Source organism: Orycteropus afer, unplaced genomic scaffold (assembly GCF_000298275.1).
Source record: "Orycteropus afer afer isolate SDZICR_OR568_19922 unplaced genomic scaffold, OryAfe1.0 scaffold00145, whole genome shotgun sequence".
Lineage (NCBI taxonomy): Eukaryota > Metazoa > Chordata > Mammalia > Tubulidentata > Orycteropodidae > Orycteropus > Orycteropus afer.
In genome coordinates this window covers 2434062-2446834 of record NW_006921732.1, presented here as the reverse complement: position 1 = coordinate 2446834, position 12773 = coordinate 2434062, and the positions used below count along the sequence as shown (strand labels likewise).

Genomic DNA, 12773 nt, shown 5'->3' with positions numbered 1-12773 from the left:
ATTGTGGTAAACTGTGGTCAATGACATCAGACAAAGTATATGTGAACTGCTGTATGGAAAGTGAATTTGCTCTGTAAATCTTCACCCAAATCATACACACACAAAAAAAGAATTTATGTGATGGCTGTACTAGGCCCTCAAGCTGTACCCACCATGTTGTTGTTGTTGTTATGTGCCATCGAGTCAGCCCTGACTCATAGCGACCCCTCCTTGGGTTGCCAAGGCAGTATCACTACGGAAGCAGATTGCCCCATCTTCCTTCCGAGGAGTGGCTGGTGGGTTTGGGTTTGAACCACCAGCCTTCTGCTTAGCAGTCAAGTGCCTTAGGCACTATGCTACCAGAGCTCCACCATAGCGTCACTAATCCAGCGTTTCTCCCTTACCCACAGCCACACTAAGGGAATGCCTCCCCTTCCGTCACCTCAAGAGGGCAGTCTACCAGGAGTCAGTACCCCCCTGGAGGAAACGCTGGTCTGAAGGCAGAAACCCGTGTGCCTTTGACAGAACACTGCAAGCAGTTTGTTGTAGCTGAGTGCTATCCAGCCCATTCTGACTCATAGACACCCTATGTGATAGGGTAGAACTGCCCTTTCGGACTTTCTTGGCTGTAAAAGTCCTCAGAACAGCTGGGTGGGTTGAGCCTTCAACTTTTCAGCTGAGTGCTTAACTACTATACCACCAGGGCTCCTTGGAAGCAGTTTAGCTTCTCTTCATCTTAACCTCTGCCCGGTTCCAGAAGAGAATCTTTCCTTTTGTGTTTTAGAGCTTGTCTCCAAATGGTATATGTCAGTAACACACTCCCCTGCCTCTGCTGTGTGACAGCCAAAAATGTCTCCAGAAATTGTCAAATGTCCCCTAAGGGAGGGTGTCAGAATTACCTTCCCACCCCCACTGAGGCCCACTGGTCTAGAGAAAGAAAACAACTCTAACTAAAAAACAACCTTCTCTCTCCATTGTTAGTCATTTAGGCTTTGAAAGAAGTTGGGGTCCAATTTCCTTCACTGCTTCTCATTGCACATGCCTCATTTGATTGCTTCTAATTCTCTGCAGTGGGGATTTGAGCCCTATTTGCACCTTTGGGAGGCAGCCAGCCTTACCAGCATTTGCTTTCCATATGCCACTTCAACTAGTGCTGTCTATTTCCAGTTTATTTTTTTTAGCACAGTGTCTATCCTTAAGCATTGTCTCTGGAACATAGTAGCTACTAAGTTAGGTTTTCTTATTAAATAAATGACCACAGTTGATAGGTTGCAAACAACAAAAACAAAGCCAAACCCAGTGCCACTGAGTTGATTCCAACTCATAGCGACCTATAGGACAGAGTAGAACTGCTCCATAGGATTTCCAAGGCTATAATTTTTATGGAAGCAGACTGCCACATCTTTCTCCCACAGAGCTGCTGATAGGTGCAAACCACCAGTCCTTTGGTTGGCAGCTAAGTGTTTAACCAGGTTGCAGAGCAGGGTTCAAGTCCAGGCCCACCTGGCTCCACTGCCCATGCTCTGCTGCTGTGCTATCTTGGATCTGGAGCAGGGTGGAGTTAATCTTGAATGGGCACCTGCCTCCTCTAACAAGAAGGAGTGAAGGAGGCAGAGAAGGGTGTGGGCAGACATAAGATGTATGTGTAGGGTGCAAGAAGTTCAGGGTATGTCCATGCAATGGCCTGGAATTCCTCTGACAGAAGAAATAGGTCATCAACCAAGAGTGAGGAGCCATGGGGTGTTGAGGGAATGACAAGAAGAGAGGAAAAGGCATTTCTGAGGAGTGTGGCTGATCTGGTAGAGGCCAGTGACCCCCGGTTCAGGGTAATGTCTGTCTTTGTGAGTGAGCAGTTTTCTCCTGTGTTGCTTGATGGCAACATGGAGAAAGTGGGCAGTTGTTTGGACCCTGTGCTGAGGTTCCTAACTGGGTGCAGCAGCAGATTGGAAGGATTAGCATTATTTTGGCAAGTAAGTGGGTGGTATGAGGAAGCTAAGTTGGGGGTCAGGAAGGGAGGTGGGGGATGGGACAGTGGGAGTGATGAGTGGGAAGGTTGGAAAGTTAAGAAACCAAAAGCAGAGCAATTCTGTGTGATGGTGATGAGGTTCCAGGCATGACCCATGGGATGTGGGCAGTTGGGCAATTGTCACTGATTCATTTAGCAACATCTTATGACTGTCCTCCATGTGCTAGGCAGCGTGTTGGGTACAGGGGCTACAACACTGAGAAAGATGCAGATGTGGGCTATTCTTGGACTCTAGCAGGAAAACAATGAAAGAAGCATTAACAATAAGGTGTGATGAGAAAGGTGCTGGAGGAAATACAGAGACCTCATGGGGAAGGGGCTAGTCAGGGAAGGCTTTAGGACTGGCTACTCAATTTGCAGGGCCCATTACAAAAGGAAAATGTGTTCAAAAATTGTTAAGAATTTCAAGATGGTGACAGCAGGGCATTAACCCAAGCATGGGGTCTCACGTGGGGCCTGTGTGACTGCGTAAATTGCACACCCAAGAAGCCTGTCCTAGAAGGCCTCCTGGATGAGGTGGCATTTAAGCTGACTGGCTGGATGAGAAGGAGTCAGCCAGAAGCAGGGGGTGGTTGAGAGTGCTCCAGGCAGAAGGAACAGTCTGTGCAAAGGCCTGGCTGAGGAACTGAGACATTGGGCCTGACTGGAATGTGGAAAGCCAAGGCAGGTCCCAGAAGTGAGGGACAGGATGATGAGAACGTGGGCTGGGTTGGAAAGGAGGGCAATGAGGTGGGGCCCATGGCCAGAGAAATAAGTCTGATGAGGACCAGGAAGTGGGCTGAGGGGGAAGGTTTAATGAGGATAAAGGAGTAGCAGCTTAGAGAAGCAGAGGGGCTGCCTCTGACTTGCAGGCTGGAGAAGACTCATGTACAGGTCCTAGGGAAGTGAGGCCCTAGGTCAGGAAAAGCCACAACCAAACTGGGGGGATTTGGGGGATGCCCTCAGCAAGGAGCAGTGGGGGTAGGATCACAGTAAGGAGGCCCACGGGGTGGGGACAAGGGTGAAGCAGGAGGCTGACAAGTAGCTGACAAGGGCCTGAGGCATGGCTGCTGGCTGAGGAGGGAATATCCGGAGGCCACTGGTTTAGCTGATCCCCAAGTGGCCAAGAAATCCCTGGTCCTAACACCTTGATCTTCTGATGATTCTTCTAGCACCCTCCCCATCCTGACAGCCCCAGAAGGTAGGACCCCAGTAGGCATGTGGTCCCACAGCTAGGACCAGTTCAGGGGTGAGAGAGCTAACTAATCCTTCCAGTGGTCTAGATGCTATATGTGCAAATGAGAACTTTGTGGGGTGGAAACTAAAACTTGGGGTGTTTGAGGTCTGAAGGGTTGTCATAACTCTGTATCCTGCTTCCCAGCCCAGACTGGGGTTGGGGGCTCCCAGGTGGTAGGTTGGCTTCCCAGCCATAGGTGCATGTTGGAGCCTTGGGCCTCAGACTAGAAATTCCACTTTTTCTGCCAACTGCCTGGGTGGGGCAGTGCCTCCTGCTGGGCCTGGCAGTGGGGCCAGGTGGGTAACCCAGGCCTGGGTGGGAGAGGCAGAGAAAGGCAGGGGCTTGAGAGTTGGAGAGGCCTGGGTAGGGGGCACTGCCTGTGTGCTGCCAGGGAAGCCCCTCTTCAGGAATTTTGTAATCCAAGAGAGTCACCCTTGACCCTGGCAGGACAAGGAGGGACTCACATTTATTGAGCATCTGAGATATGGCCTCAAGCCATAACACGTAACAACACATAACACATAACAGCACATAACAACACATAAGATAGCACATAATAAGAACAACCCTTTGAGGGAAGTGTTGTCATATCCATTTTATGGAGGAGAAAATTGAGGCTCAGAAAGCCCATGTTTGAGGGACATTGAAACCCAAATGCTGACCCCATAGGAGGTGCCATCTCCTTCTTGCCAGGCACAGCTGCAGGCCCTCAGATTAAGAGACCCAGCAAAGACCCAGGAAGTGTCCTGACAACTACCTGGGCTGGGGAGGAGGGGCACCTGCCTTTTGTTTCCTTCTAAAACCTTTGATTCTCAAGGATAAAAATAATTGAGGGTCACCCAGAAGTTAAAAAAACAAACAAAAAAGACAACAAAAGCTTAATTTACAGAGGTGTTTTATGAGTGAGCAAGACAGGAAAGTGTGTCACGTGATTTTTGGCAACAAACAATCTATAAACCTCAGTCATTTCTCTTTCCTCCAAAGTGCCCAGCATAAGCCTGGCACTGAGGAGTTTCATAAATAATTAATGAAGGGAGTGGGGACGGGGGGAGGGAGTGAAAACTACTGCAGCACCTACTGTGTGCCAGGCATGGTTTATCCATGGGCAGGTCCCACAGGGCCTGGCAGTCCCACAGGACCTGGCAGCCCAGCATGCTGTCTCCATTTTGCAGAAGTGGAAATCAAGGCCCAGATATGTTAAGGGACACCCCCAGTACAGGGAGAGAGTGACATTGCTGCTCAATCCATGTGTTAAAGTAAATATCCCCCCACAGCACACCTGTAGATGGGAACCCTGGGGCTGTGGAGGAGCTGGGGCAGAGGCAGGAAGCTGACACTTCCTTTTTTGTGTGTGTGTGTTCAGTTTTTTTTAATTTTTTTTTTATTTTAAGAGCTTATTTTACATTCAACGTAACGTGTCCACTTAGTTTCATTCCCATTTACCATTTACCCTAACCCAGTCTCCTCCCCTCCCTACCCTGCAACCCTTCCCCTGTGCCCCTCATATTTATGCACTCCTGTTTGTCCTGCATTTCCTCAATTTGAATGTTGGTCCTCTGGTGTCCCATGGTCTATTGCTCTAAGGGATGTATTACCATAGAGTATGTGGGTGCATCATCCTGGGTTGAGTGGTCTACATGTACATCTTGTTAACTATTGAGCTGAGAGCCCACCCCTGTGGGTGCTTTTTATTCCAGCACAGAATGTATTCCAGGGCCATAGTATTGGGAGTCTCACCAGATTTCATCTGACCAGTAATTCTGGTCATTATTGAGTTTTTGGATTTTGTTCCACGGTTTTCCTCCACTCTATCCAGGATCTACAGATTTGATCCTTTCCTGAGTGGTTGGCATCGGTAGCTGGGCACCATCTAGTTCTTCTGGTCTCGAGGCCGTCGTGTCCTAGAGCTGATTGCTTCTAAATGCCCTTATGCTAGGAGACTGTTATCTGCATCTTAGATGGCTGCTTGAAAGCTTTTAAGACCCCATTCATTGCTCACCAATGTAGCATGTGGAGCAACGCTTTTATGTATTTTGTTGTGCCAATTGAGTCTGGTGTCCCCCAGTACTATGGTTCTGAGGCAGTAGATCTATTGGATCTCTCTCCCATAGTGTCTGGATGTCTGTGAGGGATTACTCTGTGTCTGTCTTCTATTGTTTCTGTAAGGACTGCAGGTATTTTGTATCACTGGTGTCTGTGCAAGATTAGCCTCGAAGCTGACACTTCCTGAGACCCTGCTTGGCTCCGCCTGTCACATGTGTGCTAAGGACAGGAGTGAGGCTCACACACAAGTTCTGCCCTTAAGGAGCTAAAGTCTGGGGAGTAAGCTGAGGCCTTTGCTGATACAAGTTCAGTGTGACCCATGCCTAAGTTATTTATAGACACATGATTGTGGAGGAGGGAGCCCTGGATTCCTAGTGGACTTTGAAGGATTTGAAAGCCTTGATGGATTAGTGGATTATTATCTTGTGAGATGGTGAAGGGAAAGGCATGTCAAACTGAGACACTAGCATGAGTAAAGGCCTGGGGGTGAGATTTTCTGGGGGAAAGTATGTGTGGTTCAGTGTGGCCAGGGCTACAGTCTGAGGTGTGACCAGATCATGATGTCAGGAATAGAAGGGCAAGAGGGCTGGAGAAGTGGGCAGGGCCTGCAGAGCCTCAGGTGCTAGGTGACGGCTGAGGTATTATTTCATGGGATGTTGAAACCCATGGAGGGTTGAACCAGAGGATGAGGGAGGGAGAGCAGCAGGAGGTGGTGGGTTAGTGGGGAGGCTGGAGCAGGGTTAGGGGCAAGGCCTGGAGTGGGGCTTGAGGCTAGAGAGGAGGACTGTGCTGGGACCTCACCTGGGACAGGACTTGGGCCCAGCCTACTGGAGGTGATGGCAGAAGGTGAGAGACTGGGCACAGGGAAGGGCAGCCTCAGGCCAATATATTAAAACCAAAACCAAACTCACTACCACTGAGTCGATTCCAACTCATAGCGACCCCCTTTGGGTTTGCAAGGCAGTAAATCTTTATGGACGTAGATTGCTCAGTCTGCCTTTCATGGAGTAGCTGGTGGGTTTGAACCACCAACCTTCTGGTTAGCAGTCAAATACCTTAGGAAGTATGCCACGAGAGCTCCTTTGGGCAACATATTGCTAAGCCCTTTATTAGTCTTCACAGTAGCTTTCTTGTTGCCACTCCCTCTGTCCCCCTTAGCTAAACAGATGAGAAACTGAGGCTTAGATTGGGAAGGTCACATAGGGCTACTTAGCAGGAAGAGGAAGAGCTGGGAATGGGACTCAAGGTTGTTTGAGTGTCAGTGAGAGTCAGACCTTGGATAAGTCCTTTCCTCTCACTGGACCTCAGTTTCCTCATCTGTAGAATGGGGGAGGGGATGGCAGATGAATGACATAGACCCAGGTACTTCCGGAGTTTTAGAAGTGGGTCACCTCATGTCCCTTCTCTCTGGCAGAACCAAGGAGAGCATGTATCATTCGCTGACTTATGCCACCATCCTGGAGATGCAGGCCATGATGACCTTTGACCCTCAGGACATCCTGCTTGCTGGCAACATGATGAAGGAGGCACAGTCGTTGTGTCAAAGGTAGGGGGCATGGGAGTGTGCATGAGGGGTGTGAGGCCCACCTTTCTGTTACTCTGTGTTTCCTAGTGCCTAAAATGCCACTGTTAGCTTGCTTCTTTGGACTAAGAGGATGTGTTCCCAAATGCTAAATGTTAGAACCTCTTCAGGAGTGGTATTGGCTTCTAGGAGCTAGGTCTGACTGGGAGGAAACACATTCTGACTGTCACTTCCTAACACTTTGACTTTGGGTTAAGTCCTTCTCAGTTTTCCTTGACTTAAATTTCCTCAACTGTAAAATAGATGTGATGATATATACGCAATAGGGTTGTTGTGGGGTCTGAATGAAGAGACCTGCACAGGACCTGGTGCATCACTAGTCTTCAGGACACGTTAGCTGCTTGAATTAATGTACTAATAGACCCTGTGTGGAGTGATCATTCATTTAGCACACACTTGTGCCTGCTCTGGGTCAGGCCCTGTGCTGGGCATTGGCAACTCAGGGAATCATCAGGCCCAGGCTGCCCTAGTGCCCTGGCCAGCTGGTCAGGGAGACAGGCACAGTCTGTGGCATCCAGAATGAGGCAGGGAAGCTCAAGGGGTTGTGGGGTCTGGCTGAAGGAGCAAGAAAGAGTGTCTGGATGAGGTCCTGAAAGGTGACTAGGAGCTGGCCAGGGCAGAGGGAGGAGGGGACGAGGCTCCAAGCAGAACCAACAGCAGAGACAAGGTGTGAGAGAGTCCTGGCTTTGGTGGAGCTTCCATGAGTTCATTGTGGCTGGAGAGTCCCCTGAGAGGGGCAGGAGAAGCGATCAGAACGTGTGGGCCTCAGAAGCCACACCAAGAGCCCAGGCTGCATGCAGAGGGCAGTGCAGAGCCAAAGGGTTCTGAGCAAGGGAGAGTCTTTGAGAAAAATCTCTCAGCAGACAAGTGGAGAGTGAATGGGCACCAAGACCTACATGGGCTGGGGCAGGTAGAAAGCCAGGTGAGGTATGAGGAGACCTGAACTAAGGAGAGGAATACAAAGGTGGGACAGGTGGGAGCTGTCAAGAACAGCATCAACCAGACCTGGGCACTGGTGGGTCATGGGGCTGCTTATATACAACAGTCCATGACTGACGCAGGTGTTCATTGTCCCCGTTTCACCAATGAGGAAACTGAGGCTCAGAGAGGTCAAGTGACTTTGGCCAGAATCCCAAACTTTCTCTGTCTGACTCCAAAACCTGTGTTCTTTCTACTAGCACTGCATCCTTAAGAACTCTCCAAAGAGTGAGGTGACCTGGCATTGGCTACCCCCACCCCCACTGTCCCTCATTGAGTGACCTGAGTCCCCCTTCCCTCTTCAGGCACCGGAAGAAGTCCTCCGTAACAGATTCCTTCAGCAACCTGGTGCACCGCACCACTATGGACCAGTTCACGGAAGGTGTGGCATCTGGGATGTCGTCCCCGCCCCTTCAGTCCCAGGCAGCTGGCGCCAGGCCCAGGAAAGGGTGGGAAGGGACAGTTACTCTCCTAGTCATCCCTGAGGGGGCCCAGATGCTGGGACACTGAATGGATCATACCTGGGGCCTTTTGAGGCATGGCTTTCAGGGGAGGGCTGGTGAGACCACTTACTTACCTGACAGCATTACCTGCTGAAAACTGAGGAAAAGCAAAGCTGCCATGAAGTCCATGTGCTTTCCTCTTTGGTCCAGGGTGGGCTTAGACTTGTGTGTGCAAGCTTAAATTAGCTTAGTGAGCTCATGTGGCCCTGAGGGGAATGTGGTTTTAGAAGCTGAAACCAGAAGAGGAGACAGGAGACAGCAGTGGAAGAGATGTACCAGGTTGCCACAGCCTGTATGGCATCTTTGTGCCATGACCATCTGTGACAGATGGCACTGGAGGTAGCAGTAGCCAACCATGAACTATTTGGGGCTCTTTGGTATAGGGGAAAACAGCCTGACTCACCTCAAGAGCACTTGAGGATCCCAGCCTGAACGGTGCATCTGAGGGCACCACCTTCCTCCATCGTGGCTCCCTGCTGCCTCCCTGCATAGGCCCAAGTCTGTAATCCTCCCCCAGTAAAGGCCCTTTACAGCTGGGCCTTTGTGCCTCATCTTCTGCTGTCCTCAGAATCTTTTCCCTACCTCAGCCCCGTTTCAGCCACCACCTGTGTCTTGCCTGTCCCCAAACATCTGAGTTCTTTGGCTTCTCTGGTCCTCTGCCAAAAAGCCCTTTCTGTCTCATTCTCCCATTTCTTTGTTACCTTGAATGACCCAACTGAAATATCCTTCTTTCTAGATATGCTTCCCGAGTCCCTGAGCTGTATTGGGTCCCCTCCCTTTATTCTCACAGACCCTGGGCTTGTCTGGAAAGGGGCTTTTTCCTTCACCCATTCAACCCAGTGCTGCCTCCTTGCTCAGCACTGCGTGGAGGTGTTGGATGCACAGCATCTACAGTGATGCTTGATGAACAAGAGAATAGCGCAAGTACAGGCAGGGGAGCCAGGCAGTAGACTAGATGTCAGCCACGTGGGCAAGTGGTGAGTGCTAAGAAGGAGGAATGGGGGCTGACTTAGACTCCCTTTGCCTTTTGGGAAGTGGGAGTGGAGAGGATTTGGCTTAAGACTCCAACAAAGATCCCAGGAGGCCACAGGGATTTGGTTTTCTCCCTGCAGAGGAAATCCATGCTGAGGTCTGCTACGCAGAGTGCCTGCTGCAGAGAGCAGCTCTGACCTTCCTGCAGGTAGGGATCTGCCACTTGCAAAAGGAGGCTGGGCATTTCAGAAGGTCAGTCACCGTGTCCAAGCTTGAAGGGTTTAGCAACCCTGATCTAGCCCTTATTGTTCAGGCAAGGACTGAGGCTCAGTCACCCCAACACTCATGAGCCCTGGCAGGCTCAACCACAGAGGTAATATGCTCACCTCCTCACACACCTGAGCACACAGGTCACCAGGATGGTCCTTCCACTGTGACTGCTGTTTTTCCCTTAAGGGTCATGTGGGAGGGACAGGCATCATTACAAAGCTGCTTTATGTAACAAACATTTGGCAGCACCTATGATGTACCAGGCTTTTTGCATACATTACAGGTACATTGTTTTTACATACCTCACACACACTTCATGTTTGTTTCCATAGAAATTTACATATATGCTTTAATCTTCATCTCACAGGTCTGCAAAGGGGAGATATGGAGGCGAGCAGTCACTTTCCCAAGGTCATGGGTTAGCAAATGCAGAGCTGGGATTTGAACCCAGATCTGGCCAACTTGGAATCCATGTCTTCTCTCTTCACCACACAGCATAAAGTTTGGTGATTTGGAGAACCAACACTTTACAATTTCACCAAAAAGGCCTGGGTTGTAATTATCACATATGATCATCATGAGTGGAGAGATGCATATCAATTTTAGTGTTGGGATGCTGTTTATTTTTGTCAGTTCTTTTTCTTCTCCATTTGAGGTCTTTTTGGACCACAACAATATGGATGATTCTTAATCCTTGGTTTAGTGCTCACCATAATAATTGTAAAATAATGGGCTTTGTTTTGTTTTTCGTTATATTATCACAAATAACAAACACACAAATCCTACCCTGCTGGGGAACAGAAGTCTGGTGGTAACTTTCCTTGATTTCTGGTCTGCCACCCACCTCATCTCCTGCCTCTGTTCACCGAGGAAACCACTACCTGGAGTCTTGTGCTTATCACCCCTTGTGCTTCTTTGAAAACACTAGTTTCATCAGATTCCTATTCATGTCTGAACAACATATTGTTAAGTGTTAGTGGGTTTTTTGAGCTTCACACGGCCTCATGCTGTATGGACTTGCTTTCTTCATTCAACCAGAAGCACTATCTTCTCCTCCCTTGCATGCATGTGCTACAGTGTATCCACTCTGTTGATGGATATTTGGGTTGTTTCTGGTTCTTGGCTACTAGGAACATTTTTGTACCATGACTCCTGCAGCTTATGTCCATCCATTCTTCTTGAATATATACCCAGGAGTGAAACTGCTGGGTGGTGGGTACTGGTGCTTTAAATTAGAGGTGTGATAAATACCTGTGGGTGGTGGGTACTGATGCTTTAAATTAGAGGTGTGATAAATACCTGTGTTATATAAAAAGCACAAACAAATGAACATGCCTCCTCCCTTCCTGCGGTCCCTCCACCTAGAAGAAGGCGATTTTACCCATCAGATATGTCTCCTCCAGACCTTTCTCCAAGAACAGAGCTATGTGTAAACTATAGAGAGAGGCGGTAAAGGGAGTTGGAGTCGAACCCTGGGCGTTATTAGAAGTTATGTTTGGCAAATATGAACTCATCTCAAATCCCAGGGGTAGTTGAGTCTTTGCTTGGCTGACTCCTAGCCTCATCACCTTAAGGTACCTTGTGGAGCTGGGCACAGGCAGGGCAGGTAGGACCCAGAGCCTTGCTTGACTCCTCTCAACACTACAGCCATCTACCCAGCTCTTAGCATCTCTTCTTCCTGCAGGATGAGAACATGGTGAGCTTCATCAAGGGTGGCATCAAGGTCCGAAACAGCTACCAGACCTATAAGTGAGTGGGGCCGGCCGTGGTGTGGTGCGAGGCTGGCGATCCCCAGCTTCTACCGCCCTGTTCCGCTCAAGCTGCTGTGTTGGGTAGAGAGCACTGGCTGGAGGCAGGAAGCCTGGAATGCTGTGTGACCTCAGGCAGATTTCTGCACACTCTGGACCTCAGTTTTCTGGAATTCTCTTTCCTTCAGTTTTCTAGCTGTAGCTGTTCATTTTGTCCCCTGAGAGCCTACTATGTGTCTGACCCTGTGCTGGGGGAAAATTAAGACAGAGATTCTGCACAAACAGCTTCGTTTTGTGTGTGGGAGGGGGCGGGGGTCAGACATAGGAACATCAATTTTGAGAACAGCAGCAGAATTCCAACACATCTGTTATGGCCCAGCCAAGGTGGCTGAAATTCAGGGGCAAGGAATGTGTCATCTCAGTGGGAGGTGTGGTTGGAAGGTCATCCAGTATCAGCTCTCGGGATTGCCAGGCTGTTACAGACCCACCAGCCAGAAGTTCTGAGATTGGCCTGGCTAGAGATGGGGCCCAGCCTCTAACATGTGGCTGAAATAGGACTGTGTCTCTCCACAGGGAGCTGGACAGCCTCGTCCAGTCCTCACAGTACTGCAAGGGGGAGAACCACAGGCACTTTGAAGGCGGGGTGAAGCTTGGTGTGGGAGCCTTCAACCTGGTGAGTGGGAGTGCCCCTCCTGCCCCATTTCCACTGTGTTTGAGCTCAAGATAAATCTCCCTCACGTGGCCTTGATCCACGCATGGGCTCTGCTGAGTGCTTGCTGTGCCTGGTCCTGTGCTGGTCATCAGGCCCAGAAATGAGCCAGATGTGTTGCTGGCCTTGTATGCTGAAGCCAGCTCAACAGAGCTACTTCTTCCCAAGTCAGGTTTGGTTTGAAATCAGCCATGGGGAGTAGTATTTATATCATTGATAGGTGCCGTCAAGTCGATTGTGAATCATAGCAACGCCATGTGTGTAGAGTAGAACTACACTGCACAGGGTTTCAGTGACTAGTCTTTTGCAAGTAGATTGCCAGGCTTTTTTTTCTGAGGAGCCTCTGGGTGGCATGAACCTCCAGCCTTTTGGTTAGCAGCTGAGCGTGTCACCATTTGCAGCACCAGAGACTACCATAAATCAGGGCCCTTTCTACTCTACAAAAACAAAACAAAACAAAACAAAAAAAAACAAACCACAAAACTCACTGCCGTTAAGTCGAGCCTGACTCATAGCAACCCGTCTTTGGGTTTCTGAGGCAGCATCTCTACGGAAGTAGATTGCCCAACCTTCCTTCCGAGGAGTGGCTGGTGGGTTTGAACCTCCAGCCTTCTGGTTAGCAGTCAAATGCCTGAGACAGTACATTACCAGAGCTAAGAGAGGTGATTATTAAACATTTGCCAGTGGGAGAGAAGAAAACAGGCTAGAAACAGCCGGTGCCCCATAGGGATTAGAACCAAGTCACCT

At 49.5% G+C, this 12773-nt stretch overlaps 1 protein-coding gene across 1 annotated transcript in view; it reads left to right on the top strand.

The window, feature by feature from the left end:
- The window catches only part of TTC39A (tetratricopeptide repeat domain 39A), a 43112-nt gene that overhangs the window by 9347 nt on the left and 20992 nt on the right, over positions 1-12773 (top strand). The window contains exons 3-7 of the mRNA XM_007945880.2: positions 6679-6810; positions 8130-8206; positions 9440-9507; positions 11254-11318; positions 11891-11990. Of these exons, the coding sequence (XP_007944071.1) occupies positions 6679-6810; positions 8130-8206; positions 9440-9507; positions 11254-11318; positions 11891-11990 (442 nt within the window). The remainder of the gene's footprint in view (positions 1-6678; positions 6811-8129; positions 8207-9439; positions 9508-11253; positions 11319-11890; positions 11991-12773) is intronic.